This window comes from Manihot esculenta, chromosome 13 (genome assembly GCF_001659605.2).
Source record: "Manihot esculenta cultivar AM560-2 chromosome 13, M.esculenta_v8, whole genome shotgun sequence".
Taxonomy (NCBI): Eukaryota; Viridiplantae; Streptophyta; class Magnoliopsida; order Malpighiales; family Euphorbiaceae; genus Manihot; species Manihot esculenta.
Window position 1 is genome coordinate 28,371,878 of NC_035173.2, and position 17,696 is coordinate 28,389,573.

The window sequence follows — 17,696 nt, forward strand, 5'->3', positions numbered from 1 at the left end:
CTCATTGAGAGTGTCTCCCGATCTAGCTTAGCATCCTCCTACTTCTAGTGTTGTTAAACTTAATTGCGATGTAGCTTGGAATAATCAGTTTTCTTTAACTACTATAAATGTTATTGTCTCTGACAATATGACATTATTCTTTTTAGATTTACTAAAAGAATTTGGTGTTCGTCTGTTGTTGTTGGCGAAGCTCAGACTGTTCAGGAAGGTGTCTTATGGGCATTGGATGCAGGTTATCAGGCCATTAAGTGTGAGACATACTCTTCTAATCTTCATGCAATTCTTAGTGGTAATCATTCTTCTCTTCTTTGGAACATTAGTTCTACAGTATTAGCTATCCTTCATTTTCGTTCTAAATTTATGCATCTCAAAATTTTCTCATATGCCTCATATAGTTAATCATTTTACGGATTTAGCTGTTAAACTCTCTTTGCGAAATTTGTTGCCCTCGAGCTAGTTTCTGTATAGTTTCTCGGAGTTGTCTTAATGTAACCATTGGCATCTTTAGTCTTGTAATGCATTGTTTGTATGGCAAAAAAAAAATGCATAACAAAATGTTAAAAAATTGTTTTTCTATTCATCATAATTAATTATTGTTTCAAGAGTAATATTAAAAATAATAAAATAATATTTTATAAAAATTATTAAAATTAACTCCTTGTTCTAGATAATAACTTTAAAAGAATATTTTCAACATTTAATATAGTTAGGTCTGCTAGACGAAAAATAAAAATATTTGTATTAATTGATAATTATTTTCAAAATTTTAAATTTTAAATAATGAAATTAAATATTTTTAATTTATCATAATTATAATTAAAAAATTAAATTAAATTTAGAAAATTAATAATAAATTATAATATATAGTCTTTAAAATTTTATTTTATTAATAAAAATAATTTATAAAATAAAACTTTACTAAAAAAATTAACGATAAAAATCACTAGTTAAATTATGAAAAGTGATCGTCAAAACAATTATTAAATCTTTTATGGACTATATAAAATATCCTAATTATATTTTTTCATATAAATTTTATATTTATTGTATGTAATAAATATAGTATAGCTAATATATTATATATAATATTTTTTTATTATAAATAGGGACATATTATTAAACAATAGCATAGCAAATAATTTTATATTTATTATATATAAATTTTAACAGTGATCTAATAAATATTTAAAATTTCAAAAAAATAATTTTAAACATAATTTTATTAAATATAATTTTAAAGTTGTATTTAAAAATAATTCTTAAAATTTATAATGATAAAATATTTTTTTTTAAATTTAAATATTTAAAAATTTTAATTATTTCGGTTTAGTTTGATTTTAATCAGAAAAAAAAATTAAAAAAAATTAAATCAAGCCGATTAATAATAATTATATACTATTTTTAATAATATAGAGAAATTAGATGTTAAAGTTAAAATATTTTAATTAAATTTTAAAATATTAAAAATAAATTGTAAGGAATAAAAAATTTATTAAAAATTTAGATTGATGAAATTGAATTGAATTAAATTAAATTATATTGATTTAATTTAATTTAATTTTTTATTAAAATTAATTTTATTTAATATTTATAAAAATTAAAATTAAAATTTTTAATTTATTTAATTTGATTTAAAATTAAAGGGAATCGAACGAATACTCATCTTTAATTTAACTGAACAAACTGAGCGCCACGACAAACCAACCAAAACCAACTGAATTTATTATCCAAAAAAAAAAATATCTTATGGCATTTTTAGTCTAACAAATCACATAGTTCTGACGCTCATTGCAACCGGCACGCGACCGGCACACTACTCCTTGAAAGATGTTCTACAACACTCGCAAAACCAAAATCAGAAAATTCAAAATCGAAAAAACCAAAATCGACATGCCGTACACCAATCGGGCGAGGCACACTGTGTCAGGTGTCAGCAGGAAGAAAAAGGAGGTGGGAAATTGTATCTTTGTTTCCCCAGACTGGACACTAAGGATTAGGATAGGCCTAAATTATAGAAATGATCTTTGAAGTCTACACCACCTCATTGGCTAACCGCTGACCCAATTAACATTTTTTTCTGCTCTCTCTTCCCCACTGCGCTTTCTCCAAAATGCCCATGCCTCTCTCACTTCTAGTTCTATGTTCACAGGAGACATCTCTCATTCCTCATGAGGATTCATTCTCTTCATCGCCCTCAATTTAGAGCCGGGATAAATCAGTTAAAAAATTTAAAGATTTTTAAATAGTTTAAAAATTATTTCCGTTTAATTAATATTTTTATTTAATTTTTTAAAAAATCGAGAATTTTTCTTCTTTGAACGGAGAATAAGAAATGAATTTTAAAAAATAATAATACTTTGAATTTGTTAAATATATTTGAATGATTGATAAAAAAGAAATCATAAATATATTTTATTTCCCCCTGGGACTAAATATCTCCTTTTTTGACTTTCTTAATAGGCTAAGAATTCAAGAAAAGGAAAGAGGGGAAGTCTGTTTGTGGGTGGTCCAAACTTTCTTGCATTAAAGCACAGGATATGCATGAATTTCTTTATATCTCTGTACTTCAACATTGTCAGTGATATTGACATATTAAAAAAGGTTTCTTTCCCTGCACTTAATTGCATAGCAACTATAATTGAAACCGTCGAATAATCAGAGACCTAAGGCGCTGGCAGGGGCCAATGGTTTCTTCTAAAATTTAAACTTTTAACCGTAGAATGAATATGAATTTATTTGTAATAAATTCACATATTTCCCTCTAAAATTTTTAAAAAATTTTATTTATCAGCTTAAATAATAATTTAATGAGTTAAAATTTAATATATTTTAAAAATAAATGTTTCATTCATCACAGTTGCCAAGACTGGCCATAACCTTACTACTACTCCTTATTAAGCTAAACACACTACCTCATACTTCTGCATCATTATTAATCACTCATTCCACTTAAAAGAAACAATTCTAGCCCACTTGATAGCTGTCATATATTTTGAAAGTGCAATTGCAAAATGGGTATTATAGAAAGTGAGTGAGCTCATATTCCTCATTTGACAAAGTAAAAATTTGCAAAATTTGCTTAGAAGTGTCATAAGTTATATAATTATTTATTCTTTATTCAAAAAATACATTGCATAACAGTCGGTTTAAAGAGGAGAATAATAATTTCGTTTTAAGAGGAAAATTTATATATTTTAATTAGTGTATTTGTAATTTATATTATTTTTATATTAATATTATAAAACCATGCTAATTACATTTTAAATAATTGAAGTATATCATAAGAACGCGTGCAAATTGCCACAAAACTTTTCTGAGAAAGTTCTAGTCCAGTATTTACAAACAACACTTGCATTTCCCAGAGTAAATATCACCTCTCATCTCTCTAGAAGGAGCAGAACAACATGGAACTATTTCCAATGATATTCCTCTCAAACCCACAATCCCAATTGGCCAGAACATAGACACCTATTCTCCAAAAAATAAACCTGTAATCTGTTGACACCCAGAAAAGGCATCTAATACCTTCCTATACCCATCATCATCATCACTACATGACATAGCATCCATCCATGTATGGTAAGTTTCTATCCATCACATACACATACATCCATCCATCCATCAATCCAAGAAGCTTATAAGCCCATAAAAAGCACCAAAATTAGACCACATCTCATACACTGTCAACTACTGCCCAAAACATGTCTCCTCTTTATACAGCCTTTCTCCTGCTGATGGCCATGGCCTCTGCAACGCCACTATGGCCAGGATTCTACTCTGAGACATGCTCTGATGCTGAATTGATAGTGAGGGAAGTGATGAAAAAGGCCATGATCAGAGAACCAAGAAGCGTTGCCTCTGTTATGCGTTTTCAATTCCATGATTGCTTTGTTAATGTAAAAACTCTATTACTTTTTTTTATTTATTTATCAATTAAGATCTTTAATCAGTGTTTCTTGATTTGATCTGATTTGATTTTTACAATTCCGATTCTTGTTTTGCATTTCTTGTAAAAGGGTTGTGATGCTTCTTTGTTGCTGGATGATACACCAACCATGCTGGGAGAGAAGCTGGCTCTTTCCAATATAAATTCTCTAAGGTCTTTTGACGTTGTCGACGAAGTCAAGGAAGAGCTAGAGAAGGTCTGTCCAGGAACCGTTTCTTGTGCAGATATAATTATCATGGCTGCTAGAGATGCTGTTGCTCTGGTAATTGATTTTTTTTTCTTGATAACTTTGTCCTTTGGTTGTTTTTCTCTCTCTCTCTTTCTCTAGAACCAATCAACTTGACCCATAACACAGACTATTGGGCCTTTAGCTATTGAGGATATTAATTCTGTGATATGGGTCCTGGTTGTCCAACTTTTATCAGCCAGTCAATTATCACAACATTAAAAGGGTAGGCTCTATGCAAAAATAGTGCCTAGTTTACAACTTGCCAATGAGGCCACCCTTTTACCTATTCCATCTATGGAAAATGGTTTGATGAATCCCACATTGGATCATTAGTTGTTTTTGTTGATTGTTGTCTGAAAATGGGTTATCTTTGTTCTGTCAATTTGTCTTGTGTACCAGAGTGGAGGACCTGATTGGGAGGTGAAGTTAGGGAGAAAAGATAGCTTGACAGCAAGCCAAGAAGACTCGGACAATATCATGCCAAGTCCAAGAGCCAATGCGAGCCTTCTCATAGACCTCTTTGCAAGCTTCGATCTCTCTATCAAAGATCTTGTAGCCCTTTCAGGGTCACATTCCATTGGACAAGGTAGATGTTTCTCTATAATGTTTAGACTCTACAATCAATCTGGAACAGGCAAGCCAGACCCAACCATCGAGTCAAGCTTCAGAGAAAAACTAGACAACCTGTGTCCAGTTGGTGGAAATGAAAATGTGACAGGAGACCTTGATTCAACACCAATTGTGTTTGACAATATATATTTCAAGGACTTGGTTGCAGGGAGAGGGTTTCTGAATTCTGATCAAACACTTTACACATTTCCTGAAACAAGAGACTATGTGGAATTGTTTAGCAAAGATCAACAAGCTTTTTTCGATGCCTTTGTTGAGGGAATGATAAAGATGGGTGATTTGCAATCTGGAAGGCCTGGAGAAATCAGAACCAATTGCAGAGTGGTCAACACCCACCACCGCCCTGTTGATGTTCTGCTGGAGACTTAAAAAAATGTTTGAGGAAAAGAGATTAATTAATTACAGATTAATTAAACTCGGTCATAGATTAGGGAGCTTGAGAAAGACCAGAGCAATCATATAAAGTGCAACATGTCTTCTATGATAATATTATAGTGGAATTGTTGCTATCAACTTAATCTTTTTATTGTGTCGATGCCTTTGGTTGGAATCTTAGAAAAAAATCAGAGATTGCTCCACCAGCATGAATAATTATCCAAATTGGATGGTGATGCTGACTTTTAAAGTTTAAAAAGACAAGACAAGAAAATTCATCTTATAAGTGAGAAATTTTATTACAATATGTGAAAATTTAGTCATGATACTATTAACCATGAAACTAAAATAGTTTGTTTCTTGCACATAAACCCATGTAGACAATTTGCAGGAGTAGATGTTGTCACAAAGAAAGTGGGGTTGTGCATAGAATTGAACAGTAGGATTTTGCCAAATAGAATTGTGACAGCACAAGACTACATAAACACATGGGTTTTGTAAGAGTATATACAAATGGACAAGGTGACATAATGTTGTTCTGTTTTAACTAGGGGATAATGTGTTTGTATGTGTCATTTGTCCAACTTTCAGATGCAGAGAGATAATTTGTAGTAGAAGGGGGTCAGAATTATTGAGAGCAACTTGGAAGTTGAAAGTTCCACTTATCCTTCACCCACACTTAAACCTTGTTTGGCATTTCCAACCATAGAGAAGAGAGGTGGTGGTCCATGCTAAACTATCAATCAATACATCTTCTTAGAAAGGATCTCACCCAAATATCTATGGCTCTCTTGAATTGTCTCCAATAAAAATTGTCTCCAATGAGTAGGGAAGTCTGTCATTCCATAAGACATTTTTCATTTCTTTTGTGAAAATTGTACATGTAATTTTCAGGGTGTGGCTATATTTTGCTCTACTCGTTGCTTGGTACACAACATCCTTCCCTTTTTTTGGGTCTCTAGATATGCAGTAAGGTCTCTAAATATGCCAATTTAATGCAACAATAAGGTAATTCAAGTAGCTTTGAGATGAGTGATACTTTAAATTCATAACAAATTAAGAGGTTATCCCAAGAGTTTATCATTAAATTTCTCCTTTATTATTGAGAGACAAGAATTCACTATTGAGATTGAGTTTGTTGTACATTAAGTTTGTTACTGAAATTGAATTGAAATAAATCAAAATAATTTATTTTGACTTGAATTGGTTTGATTAGTTTTAAATAAAATTCTGACATAAATAGAATAGAAGTCAGAAACAAAATAAAAGCTCAACGGAAGAGTTTATCACTAAGATTTTTTTTATCAAAAAAAAAAAATTCATGCTGAGATTGAGTTTAATCTATATTGAGTTTATTGCTGAGCTTGAAAATTTAGGAATTTAGTTTAGATATTATGGAAGATTTATGTGTTAATTGAATCAGACGAAAGTGAATTGATTTATTTTGATTTGATTCAATTAAATTAATAATTTTATTTTTTATTTATATATTAAATAGGTTCCATATTATTAAAATAAAAAAGGTCATTTGTCCATCTATCTAAATGTAGCCGCATCTCTCTCAAATTAAATTTCAAATTTAGGTACAATTTTCGCAAGCATTTAATTTTAAATAAATTATTAAAATTAAAATATTCGAATAAAATTATCAAACTCCATAAATATTTAGGTAGAGATAGGAACTCATATGAAATCTAACAAGCTCTAATAAGGTTTGGGGATGGTCCATAATTTTTTATTTGTAGAAATAAATTGGATTGACTATAAATCTGACTTTTTTATTGAACTTATTGGGCAAACCATTACTTGTTAGTCCAATTAGCCACAAACTCTTTAGATTTAACCAAGTAATGCCAACATATATTAAAGATGTAGTGATTGTATCATATGCCCAAAGAAAGAAAATGAAGATTATTTATTTTAAATATAATAATGGAAAAGAAAGTTGGTTTTTTTTTTTTTTTTTTGAAATGAAAATTAGGGATTGGGAGAGTAAAACCGAGATTTTTTAGATTTATTCAGATACATTTACTACCAGTCTAAATCTGTGAGTGTAAGAATGTAACGACCCGAAAATCGGACCGCTACCGACGCTAGGATCCAGATCGGCTTAAGGCCGCCGGGACCCGTAGCAAGCCTGACATGCAACCTGTAAACCTGTTTAATCCCATACATGATCAACAATCATACGTAAAAATTTAAAACTTTTCTTTCATACATTCTATCATCCACCAAACTCAACCTGTGCATGCACTGAACATATACATAATCATAAACTTGACCCCTCTGTGGGATCTCATCAATGCCCCCAATGGGTGGCATAACAAGAGTTGAGTTGGCTAAACATGGACATCAATAACATTAAGATCATGTTTCAAAAGGGATTACATTATACTATGGTCAAGCACACCTTTAACCTCAATATCATTACATTACATATCTATACATCATTATACAATCTGTCATGTCCACTTTGTAACTATTACATACATAAGACTTCATTACTCTTCTTGACTTCTCTGTATAACCCGTACCTGCAAACCTGGGGAATTTGGGAGAGGGGTGAGCTACTAGAGCCTAGTGAGCAGAATAGTAAAGCATTTAAAACATATGATAACATGAAATGCATCACATCACAACTAATCATATCAAGGATGAACTTGTCACCATTTAGCCCTCTACATAATCCAATCATGCCAGGGGCGTAGTGCAGGCCACACCTGGTCTTTCTCTTATACATAACATAACATAGCATACATAGTCCATGATGCCGGGGGCGTAGTGCAGACCACATCCGGTCTTTCTCTTACATAGTGCCAGGGGCGTAGTGCAGGCCACACCTGGACTTCCATATCATATCATCATGTCATAACATATGAGGGCTAATGGATCATTCAACATTCATCCACATCAACAACATATTATGCAATGCAACATATTCGTGATTTCTAATGCAAGCATCCTAGAATATCACATGGCATCCGTGATGCATGAACATGCTCAAAACTGATTTATTTAAAAGCATAAGAGTTATTCCACTCACTTCTGGCTAGCTCTGACACTGACTGAAGCAGCTGACTCACTGCTGGGGTCCTCGGTTCCTCGGGTCCAAACCTACACAGGTGGACTCAAATGAGGGACCAACATACTAGAACATAACTCTAAAACATCCCCCAAAAACCCCCTAAAACATCTCAAAATATCCATGCAAAACATGCAAAGAAAGGCTGGACAGGGCACTTTCGGCGGCAGGTTCGGCTGCTGAAAGTCCCTCCAGAGCTGAAAGTCAGGCAGGTTCAGCGGCACCTTCGGCGGCCGAAACTCCCAGACAGAGACGAAAGTCTCCTTTCGGGGGCAAGCTTCGGCAGCCGAAGGCTGCCTCCACAAGAGGGTTCGGCGGCCGAAAGTCCCTTCGGCTGTCGAACCTGGTTTCTCCCAAAGGGCAGAAACTTGGTTCAAACATGCACAAATGCCTCCAAACTCCAACCAACATGCATTTAGCTCAACCAAAACATGCATACAAGCTCCTAGGGGTCTCAAACTACCTTAAACCCCAACTACAACACACATACATAAGCATTTGCAAGCCACATTGTTCATGAACATACATTTATACCCATAAACATAACTTTAACCTAAACATGCATTCTACCCCCATGAACTTCATAAAACTTACTTAAAATATAATATAAGCTAGAGATCGACTCTTACCTCTTGAAGATCGAGAGTAGAGACGACCAAACTTGGAGTTGGGAGAGATTTGAGTTCTTGAACCTCCAAGCTCCAAAACTTTGCTCAAAGGCTCAAATCTTCAAAACAAAGTTAAAACAAATGAAAAACTTGAAAGATCTAGAGGAAAAACATCAAAGATCGGTGAGGGGCGGCAAAAAGCTCACCTTGGCCGAAAATGGGGAAAAGCTCGCCCGTTTTCGGCTAAGGGACCCTTTTATAGTGGTTGTCCAGGCCACGTTCGGGGGCCGAATGTGCCTCCACATGCATGCCATGTTCGGCGGCCGAACTTGAGGTTCGGCGGCCGAACCTGGACTTCCCTCACTTATGCCTTCGGGGGCCTAAGGCTCACCCGAAACGCATGCATGTTCGGCGGCCGAACTTTGAGTTTCGGCGGCCGAACCTGAGCTTTCCTCCAAGGGTGTTTTCATGCAAAAACTCATTTCCTCTTTATTTAAAATCATCAAAAACATTTAAACATTTCATGAAAACATGGTTTTACCCATCTAGAGGTCTCCGACATCCGAGATTCCACCGGACGGTAGGAATTCCGATACCAGAGTCTAGCCGGGTATTACAAAGAAAGTTAGTTAAAGTTTTAAAAAAATAACTATTTATAAGTATGAAAAGGTAACGACGGAAAGAACATAAAAAAAAATATAAATAGTTAACACATATTTTAACATAAATAGTTGAGTTGAAAAAAATTATAATTTACAAAATTAAATAATAAAATCTAATTAGTATGATTTGCATTGGAATTATTTATTTATTTGAATAAAATAATAAAAAAAAGAGCGAATTCATATTAAAAAAAATTAATAATTATTTATGAGTTTGCTAAGACAATGAAAGAAAAAATAAATAAAATATAAATAGTTGATATTTATATCCTACCATAAATAGTTGAAAAAAATAATACATTTACTTTTGTTATAATTATTTACTTTTAAATAAAATAATAGAAAAGGAAGTTAGTTCATATTTAAAAAAATAATTAATAACTATTCAAGAGCTCGTCGAAGACAATGACAATAAAATTAAAAAAGAAAATATAAATAGTTGACTGTCTTACCATAAATAGTTAAAAAATGTTATAATATATTAAGCTAATTCAAATCATAAACGAAGTTTTGAAATTAATATAATACAAATCAACAATAAAATAAGAGTTTAACAAATTCATGCTGAAATTAAATTTCTTGTGTATCGAGAACAATAAAATAAGAGTTTAACGAATTCATGTTTAAATTAAATTTCTTGTGTATTGAGTTTGTTACGGTTAGAGGTGAGCATTCGACTGAATAAACTGAAAATTAAAATTTTGGTAATTATAAAATTGATTTTGATCTGAAATTAAATCGAATCGAATCGAATTGGTCTGATTCAGTTTAATTTAGTTCCACTTCATCAATTTAGATTTTTAATAAATTTTTTATTTTTTATGCAAAATATTTTAAAATTTAATTAAAATATTTCAACCTTGATTATGATCTAATCTCTTTATATTATTAAAAGTAATATATTACTATCACTAATCAGTTTGGTTCGATTTTTTCAATTTTTTTTGACTAAAACTGAATCGAATTAGAATAACTAAAATTTTTTAAAATTAAAAATTGAACCGAAATGAATAAAAAACCGAACTGAATTTTTGAATTAATTCGGTTTGATCGATTTTTTTTGTTTGAACCAAATATTGCTCACCCCTAGTTACTGTGATGCGAAACAATTAGCCTTATATTTCATAAAAGACTTGGACCAAGTCTAACTTCTGCTTACAATGTCCGTTGAAAGGGAGTTTCGAGATAGACGATTTTAAAAAATGTGACAAGGGTCATAGGTCTGTCACAAAGTTCAAGACTCCAATTCTATCGTTTAGGGGGTCAATTTTGTATTTTAATTATTTTTGAATTTTTTTCGTATTTTTCTGCATTAGGGTTTTGCTATTATAAATAGTCATTCTCTTGGCTGTTTGTAGCACTTTTTAATTTTCGAGAATTTAATAAGAAATTTGGCCTCTACTCGTTTTATGAATTTCGTTCTAATCAAACGTTGTTAGTTAAAACTCCTGACGAAATATAAACAGTCATATTTCAGTTGGTATTAGAGTGAAGTTCATCCATGGCTGACAACCAAGAGACGCGACTCGTTATAATTGAGGCATTCTTGGCAGAATTGAGGGAGATGATCGGACAGCTAACCCTACAACGGGATAACAACCAACCCGCCGCAGCCGGTTCCAAATCCTGTAGTCGCAAATCCCTAACAGGATTATCAAAAAAGTTACGAGATAAAGATAAACCTTTAAAACTTTTCTAGTTCGTTAGATGTAGAATCTGTCCTTGATTGGTTAGTGGAGATTAATAATTTTTTTGAAGTTATGAATATGGAAGAGGATCAAAAAATTCTGATTGTGGCTTATAAATTAAAGGCTGGTGCAGCAGCATGGTGGAATTCTGTTCAAAACAAACGCTATCACAAGAGACTTGAACCTATACAAAACTGGTTGTTGATGAAGCAGATAATTGATCAACGGTTCTTGTCTTGTGATCATGCCCAGGTTTTGTATAATCGGTATTATGACTACATTCAAGGGGGTCGAAGAGTGGATGAATATACAGAGAAGGTTTTGAGGTTGCAGGCGAGGTGTGATAACTGTGAGAATGAAGCCCAGCAAGTTGCTCATTATTAGAGGGAACTGAATTATGAAATTCGTTGTATGATGAGAGTAGCTGTGATTTTCACTTTGGCAGATGCCATTGAGATGGCGAAAAGAGTGGAAGAACGTGTTGAATAGCAGCCTTGACATTAGTTTAATCGGAATTTTAATTACATAAATTTTGGTTCAACAGGAACTCAGCAATATAGAGGTAATTACAGCGGACAGTCTTCTAGGTTTGTAAATTCTGGCACTCAACAGACTACTGTGGAAGAAAGGAGAGACTGCAAGGGAAAGGCAGTCATTAATACAACAGATAGAGGAGGCAAAACCAATCCTTATCAGAAATCAATCGGAGACATATGTTATCGCTACAGGCAGCCTGGATATCGATCGAATAATTATCCAGAATGCAGAGGAGTTAATAATGATCATCAATAGGTTAATGTGGTTGAGGAGGTGGTTGAATCTAAGGAGGAAGTGGATGAAGATGATGGTCTATTGCCGGTTCTGAAGATGGGGAGGTCATCTATGTGGTGAAGGAAATTTTATGCTCGATGAAACAGGAGGACGAGACGCAAAGGAAAAAGATTTTCTAGGCGAAATGTCGAGTGTGAAAAGTGATTTGCAGGCTAATTATAGATAGTTTCAGTTGTGAAAATCTAATAGTTAAGCAATTGATGGAGAAACTGTAATTGCCTACACAACCTCACCTTTCGCCATACAAAGTTGGGTGGATTAAGAAAGGTCCAACAATTGAAGTTAACAGAATTTGCAGCGTACCTATTTCTATCAGTAAATCTTACACTGAATCTATTAATTGTGACACTCTGGATATGGATAACTTTGAAATTTTGTTAGGTCATCCTTGGCAGTTTGATGTTGATGCTTTGCATAAGGGGAAGGAAAATTCGTACATGTTTACATAGAATAGGAAGAAGATTACTATTTTACCTTCTAGTTCTGCAAAACATTCTAAAGTGGAAGGGAAAACCGTTGCTGCTATTTCTACGGGAGTGTAAAGGCTATCAAGTACAGTTGAGAAGTTTGAAGGCACACTGGCTTTATTGGTGAGAGCAAAAGTTGACGTGGATGATGCACCATCTTTACACCATCCGTCAAAGAGCTGTCGGAGGAGTTTCCTAGGGTAGTGGAGGAGCCTTTAAAGCTTCCACCTTTATAGTATATTCAACATAAGATTAATTTCATTTCTGGATCTAAATTATCAAATCTGCCTCATTACAATATGAGCCCAAAAGAGAATGAAATCTTTCAGGAATATGTTGAAGAGTTATTGAAGAAGGGACACATTCGGAAAAGGATTAGTCCTTGCAGAGTCCCTGTCTTATTGGTTCCAAAGAAAGATGGAATTTGGAGAATGTGCGTGGATAGCAGAGCCATCAATAAGATTACGGTTCAATATTGATTTTCTATTCCTTGCCTAGATGACATATTGGATCAGTTATCAGGGTCTAAATTATTCTCAAAGATTGACCTTAAAAGCGATCACTACCAAGTTTGAATTAAGGAGAGAGATGAATGGAAGACATCCTTTAAAACTAAGGAAGGTTTGTACGAGTGGTTGGTTATGCCATTTGGTTTGACGAATGCACCTTGCACATTTATGCGACTTATGAACCAAGTTTTACACCCCTTATTATGCAAATTAGTGGTTGTTTATTTTGATAATATTTTGATTTTTAGCCGCTGTAAAGAAGAACATTTACAGTATCTCTATCAAGTCATGATAGCCTTGCAAAAAAAAAAATGAGCTGATTATTAATTTTAAAAAATGCATTTTTATGAGGAGCACATTCTGTTTCTTGGATATGTTGTTAGTGCAGAAGGGATACATGTCGATGAGAAGAAGGTAGAAGTAATTCGAAACTAGCCCATTCCCAAAAATATTTCAAAAGTTCACAGCTTTCATGAACTTGCTACTTTCTATCAGCAGTTTATCAAAAACTTAAGCAGAATCATTGCCCCTATCACAAATTATTTGAAGAAATAGAGAGTGTAGAAATTTACTTGGACTGATACTGCCAACAAAAGTTTTGAGGAGATTAAAGATAAGCTTACTTTTGCCCCTATTATTGCTCTACCTGATTTTGATAAACTATTTGAGGTTGAATGTAATGCTTATGGAGTGGAGATTGACAGTGTGTTATCTTAATCTAAAAGTCTATTGCCTTCTTTAGTGAGAAATCAAATGATGCTAGAAAAGAAGTTGTCTAGTTATGAGCAGGAATTGTATGTAGTGTTCCGAGCATTTAAGACTTGAAAACAGTATCTGATAGGGTAGGAGTTCGTTAGTCAGATAGATTATCAATCTTTAATTCATTTTAAGACTAAAAAATATATGAATAAGATGCATGCTCGATGGGCAACTTATTTTGGAGCTTTTCATTATATCATAAAATATAAGGCTGGTCATAGTAATAAGGTAGCAGACACTTTGAGTAGGAGGGCTGTTTTGTTGATTACAGTTAGTCAGGGGATCATAGGTTTTGAATTTCTGAAGGATTTATATGCTGTAGATGATAATTTTGCTGATATATAGGTGAAGGTCCAGACTTGTCAGCCTGCTGATGGGTTTTTGACACATGATGGATTTCTATTTCAGGAGAATAAGATATGCATTTCTCGTTCTTCTTTGCGAGAAAAATTGATTCGAGAGGTCCATAGTGGAGGTTTGAGTGGTTATTTGGGGCGTGATAAGATTATTGCTAGTTTAAAGGAGCATTTTTATGAGCCACAATTGAAAAAGGATATAGGTCGGATATTACAGAAGTGTCAGTTTGTTAAACTCAAAAGGGTCATTCGCAGAATACGGGCTTATATATTCCATTACCTATTTCAAAATACCCTTAGGAGGACTTAACTATGGATTTTATTCTTGGTTTTCCACATACTCAACGTGGAGCTTATTCTATTTTTGTTGTCGTTGATAGGTTCTCCAAAATGGCGCATTTCATTCCTTGTAAGAAAACTAATGATGCTTCTTATATTGCAAAACTGTTTTTCCAGGAGGTTATTCATTTTCATGGCATTCCTAAGACCATTATTTCTGACAGAGATATGAAGTTTCTAGCTCACTTTTGAGTGAATTTATGAAAGCATTTTAAGACTGAAATTCAATACAATAGTGCTACTCATTCTCAAACTAATGGCCAAACTGAAGTGGTGAACTGTACTATTAGCAATCTTCTGTGTTGTATTTGCAGTGATAAGAAAACTGCTTGGGAACTTGCTCTTGCCCAAGCAGAATTTGCTTACAATAGTTTTGTCAACAACTCTACAAAGATGTCACCATTTGTAGTTATGTACAGAAAAATTTCAACACATACAGTTGATCTTATTATCCTTCCTACAGGCTTTCATAACAGTATTGTAGCAAACAACTTGGCAAATCAGCATGTGGACATATTCAAACAGGTACAACAATGTCTTACAGAAACCAATGACAAGTATAAAATTGCAGCTATAAACATAGGCGTTTCAAGTTCTTCAATGTCGGTGATCAAGTTATAGTGTATTTACGCAAAAAACATGGTGGATGACAGAAAAATCTTGACCTAAAGAAAATTGGTCCATTTCGGATTGTTCAGAAGATTAATGATAATACCTATGTCCTTGACCTCTCAGATTATATAAAAATTTTCAAAATGTTTAACGTGGCAGATCTGTTTCAGTACTACCTTGCTGATGACAACTCAAGGTCGAGTTTTTTACAAGTGAAAGGGAATGATGCGAAGCAATTAGTCTTGGATTTCATAGAAGACTTGGACCAGACCTAACTTCTGTTTACAACATCTGTTGGAGGCCCACAATAACTTTTTAGAAAAAAATTTTCGAGATGGATGACTTTAAAAAATATGACAAAGGCCATAGGTCTGGTCACAAAGTTCGAGACTCAAATTCCATCATTTAGGGAATCAATTTTTCATTTTAATTATTTTTGAATTTTTTTTCATATTTTTCCGCATTAGAATTTTACTATTATAAATAGTCATTCTCTTGACTGTTTGTAGCACTTTTCAATTTTCAAGAATTCAATAAGAAATTTCGGTTTCTAACTTTTTATTTTCTAAATTCCGTCCTAATCAAACGTTATTGGTTAAAATTCTTAATAGAGTCTAAACAGTCCTGTTTCATACTGAACTTGAAATGTTAGGAATTTAGTTTGGATATTGTGGAAAATTTGGATGTTAATTGAATCGAAACAAACCGAATTAATTTATTTTGACGGATTAGTTTACTTTTTTTTTATTTATATATTAAGTAGATTGTATATTATTACAATAAAAAAATATCACAGGTCAATCCATCTAAAGGAGCCACACATCTCTCAAATTTAATTTCAAATTTAGATAAACTTTCTCTAAACTTTTAAATTTTGGACTAAATTATTAAAATTAAAATATTTGAATAAAATCACCAGTTGCATAAATAAGTTCTAATAAGATTTATGAATATATTTCATTTATATAAATAAATTGCATTAAGTATAAATCTAACTATTTTTATTGAATTGATGGGGCCAAGCATGACTTGTTTATCCAATAAGTCATGAAATCTTTATATTTTGCCAAATAAAGTCAACAAATGTTAAAGACATAGTGACATAGAGCAACTACCCTTAGACTTTACGGCAAACTTGGATCGAACCTAATTTTTGCTGTCGACGTCTGATGGAGACCCACGATAGCTTTTCAGAAAAGAAATTTCGAGACGCACGACTTTCAAAAATGTGACAAGGGCTATAGACATGCCACAAAGTTCGATATGAAAATTCCATCGTTTAGGGGGTCAATTTTGTATTTTAATTATTTTTTAAGATATTTTTATAATTTTGCATATTATAGTTTTTTTCTATTATAAATAGTCTCCCTTATCTATTAGAAACTCACCTTTTAATCTTTAAATAATTTCAATAAGACTGCTCGTGTTTCAGCCTATTTTTTCTCTTATATCGCCTTAGTCAAACGATATTGGTTAAAACTTCTGACGGAGTCTAATTAATCCTTTATCACGTAGTATTTGTATTACACGCTCAAAGAGAGACGATGAAGATTATTTATTGTAAATAAAATAATAGAAAAGGAAATTACTTTCTATTTAAGAAAAAACATAATTATTATTCATGAGCCGTCGAAGACAATGACAGAAAGAATAGGAAGAAAAAGAAAATATAGATAGTTGGTTCTGACATCCTACCATAAATAGTTGAAAAAAATAGTATAATTTGTGAAAGTAGCGTAAATAGTAAATGAAGACATGAAGATAATTTAATGTCAATAACAACAAAAAAAATTTTAACGGAAGAGTTTGTCACCAAGTTTCCTTTTTTTTATTGAAAGAAAATAATTCATGTTGAGATTGTGTTTGTGATGTATTGATTTTATGGCCGAGATTTTAGGAATTTTGTTTGAATATTATAGAAAATTTGGGTATTAATTGAATCAAACTAAAGCGAATTGATTTAGGATGAGTTTTTTAATTCATCCTTTTGTTTATACTAGTTCCATATTTTGATTATATTTTTTATGTTAAAAAAGAGGTTTTCAATTGGTTTTTGAATTTTGATCAAGTTTGGAGTAAAATGCATTGAAAGAAATTAGAAAGGACTATTTTGAAGCTGTTTTGAACTGAAAATAGCTAAAATTGAAATCTGCCTTGGCCAAGGCTGGACCTAAGCTCAACCTAATAGATAACAATGTTAAACTTTTAACATTTGCAAATATTTAGATATATTTTAATGAACTGTAAATATGATCATATATTTAAAGGATTAGGATGACAATAAGACAAGAATTTCTAGATTTTGTTTCTTTTGAATTTAAATTCTCCTATTCTTTAGTGAGAGAATAACTTATTTATAGGGCTGTTTTAGGAGCAAAATGACATCTGAGTTAAACAAAATTCATTCTATCCTATTTTTCTTCTTTTTGTAATGTTTGTTCGAAGTTAAACTCCTTTCAGTTGAAAGTTAATCCAATTGAGATTTTTCATCAAGTTATGAGATCCAAACTCACTTTATTTTTATTTTAATTTTTTATTTTCATTATTTTTTTTGTTTCTCGAAAAACTTCACCTCTATTGCTATTTTTCTAGGTATTTAAGAG

At 32.4% G+C, this 17,696-nt stretch overlaps 1 protein-coding gene across 1 annotated transcript; it reads left to right on the forward strand.

The window, feature by feature from the left end:
* Positions 1 to 3,415: 3,415 nt before the first annotated feature.
* Positions 3,416 to 5,323, forward strand: LOC110629429 (peroxidase 17). Its single transcript, XM_021776397.2, has 3 exons — positions 3,416 to 3,896; positions 4,017 to 4,208; positions 4,575 to 5,323. Exons 1-3 carry the CDS (start codon positions 3,702 to 3,704, stop codon positions 5,172 to 5,174), a joined length of 987 nt encoding a protein of 328 aa, XP_021632089.1. The 5' UTR covers positions 3,416 to 3,701; the 3' UTR covers positions 5,175 to 5,323.
* The last annotated feature ends 12,373 nt before the right edge of the window (positions 5,324 to 17,696 follow it).

What these genes read in the sequence shown, in the direction of transcription:
- LOC110629429 (XM_021776397.2), top strand. Translation starts at nt 3,702, where the DNA reads ATGTCTCCTCTTTATACAGCCTTTCTCCTGCTGATGGCCATGGCCTCT. An exon ending in TCCATGATTGCTTTGTTAAT is followed by an intron (nt 3,897 to 4,016) that starts GTAAAAACTCTA and finishes TTCTTGTAAAAG; the next exon opens with GGTTGTGATGCTTCTTTGTT. An exon ending in CTAGAGATGCTGTTGCTCTG is followed by an intron (nt 4,209 to 4,574) that starts GTAATTGATTTT and finishes CTTGTGTACCAG; the next exon opens with AGTGGAGGACCTGATTGGGA.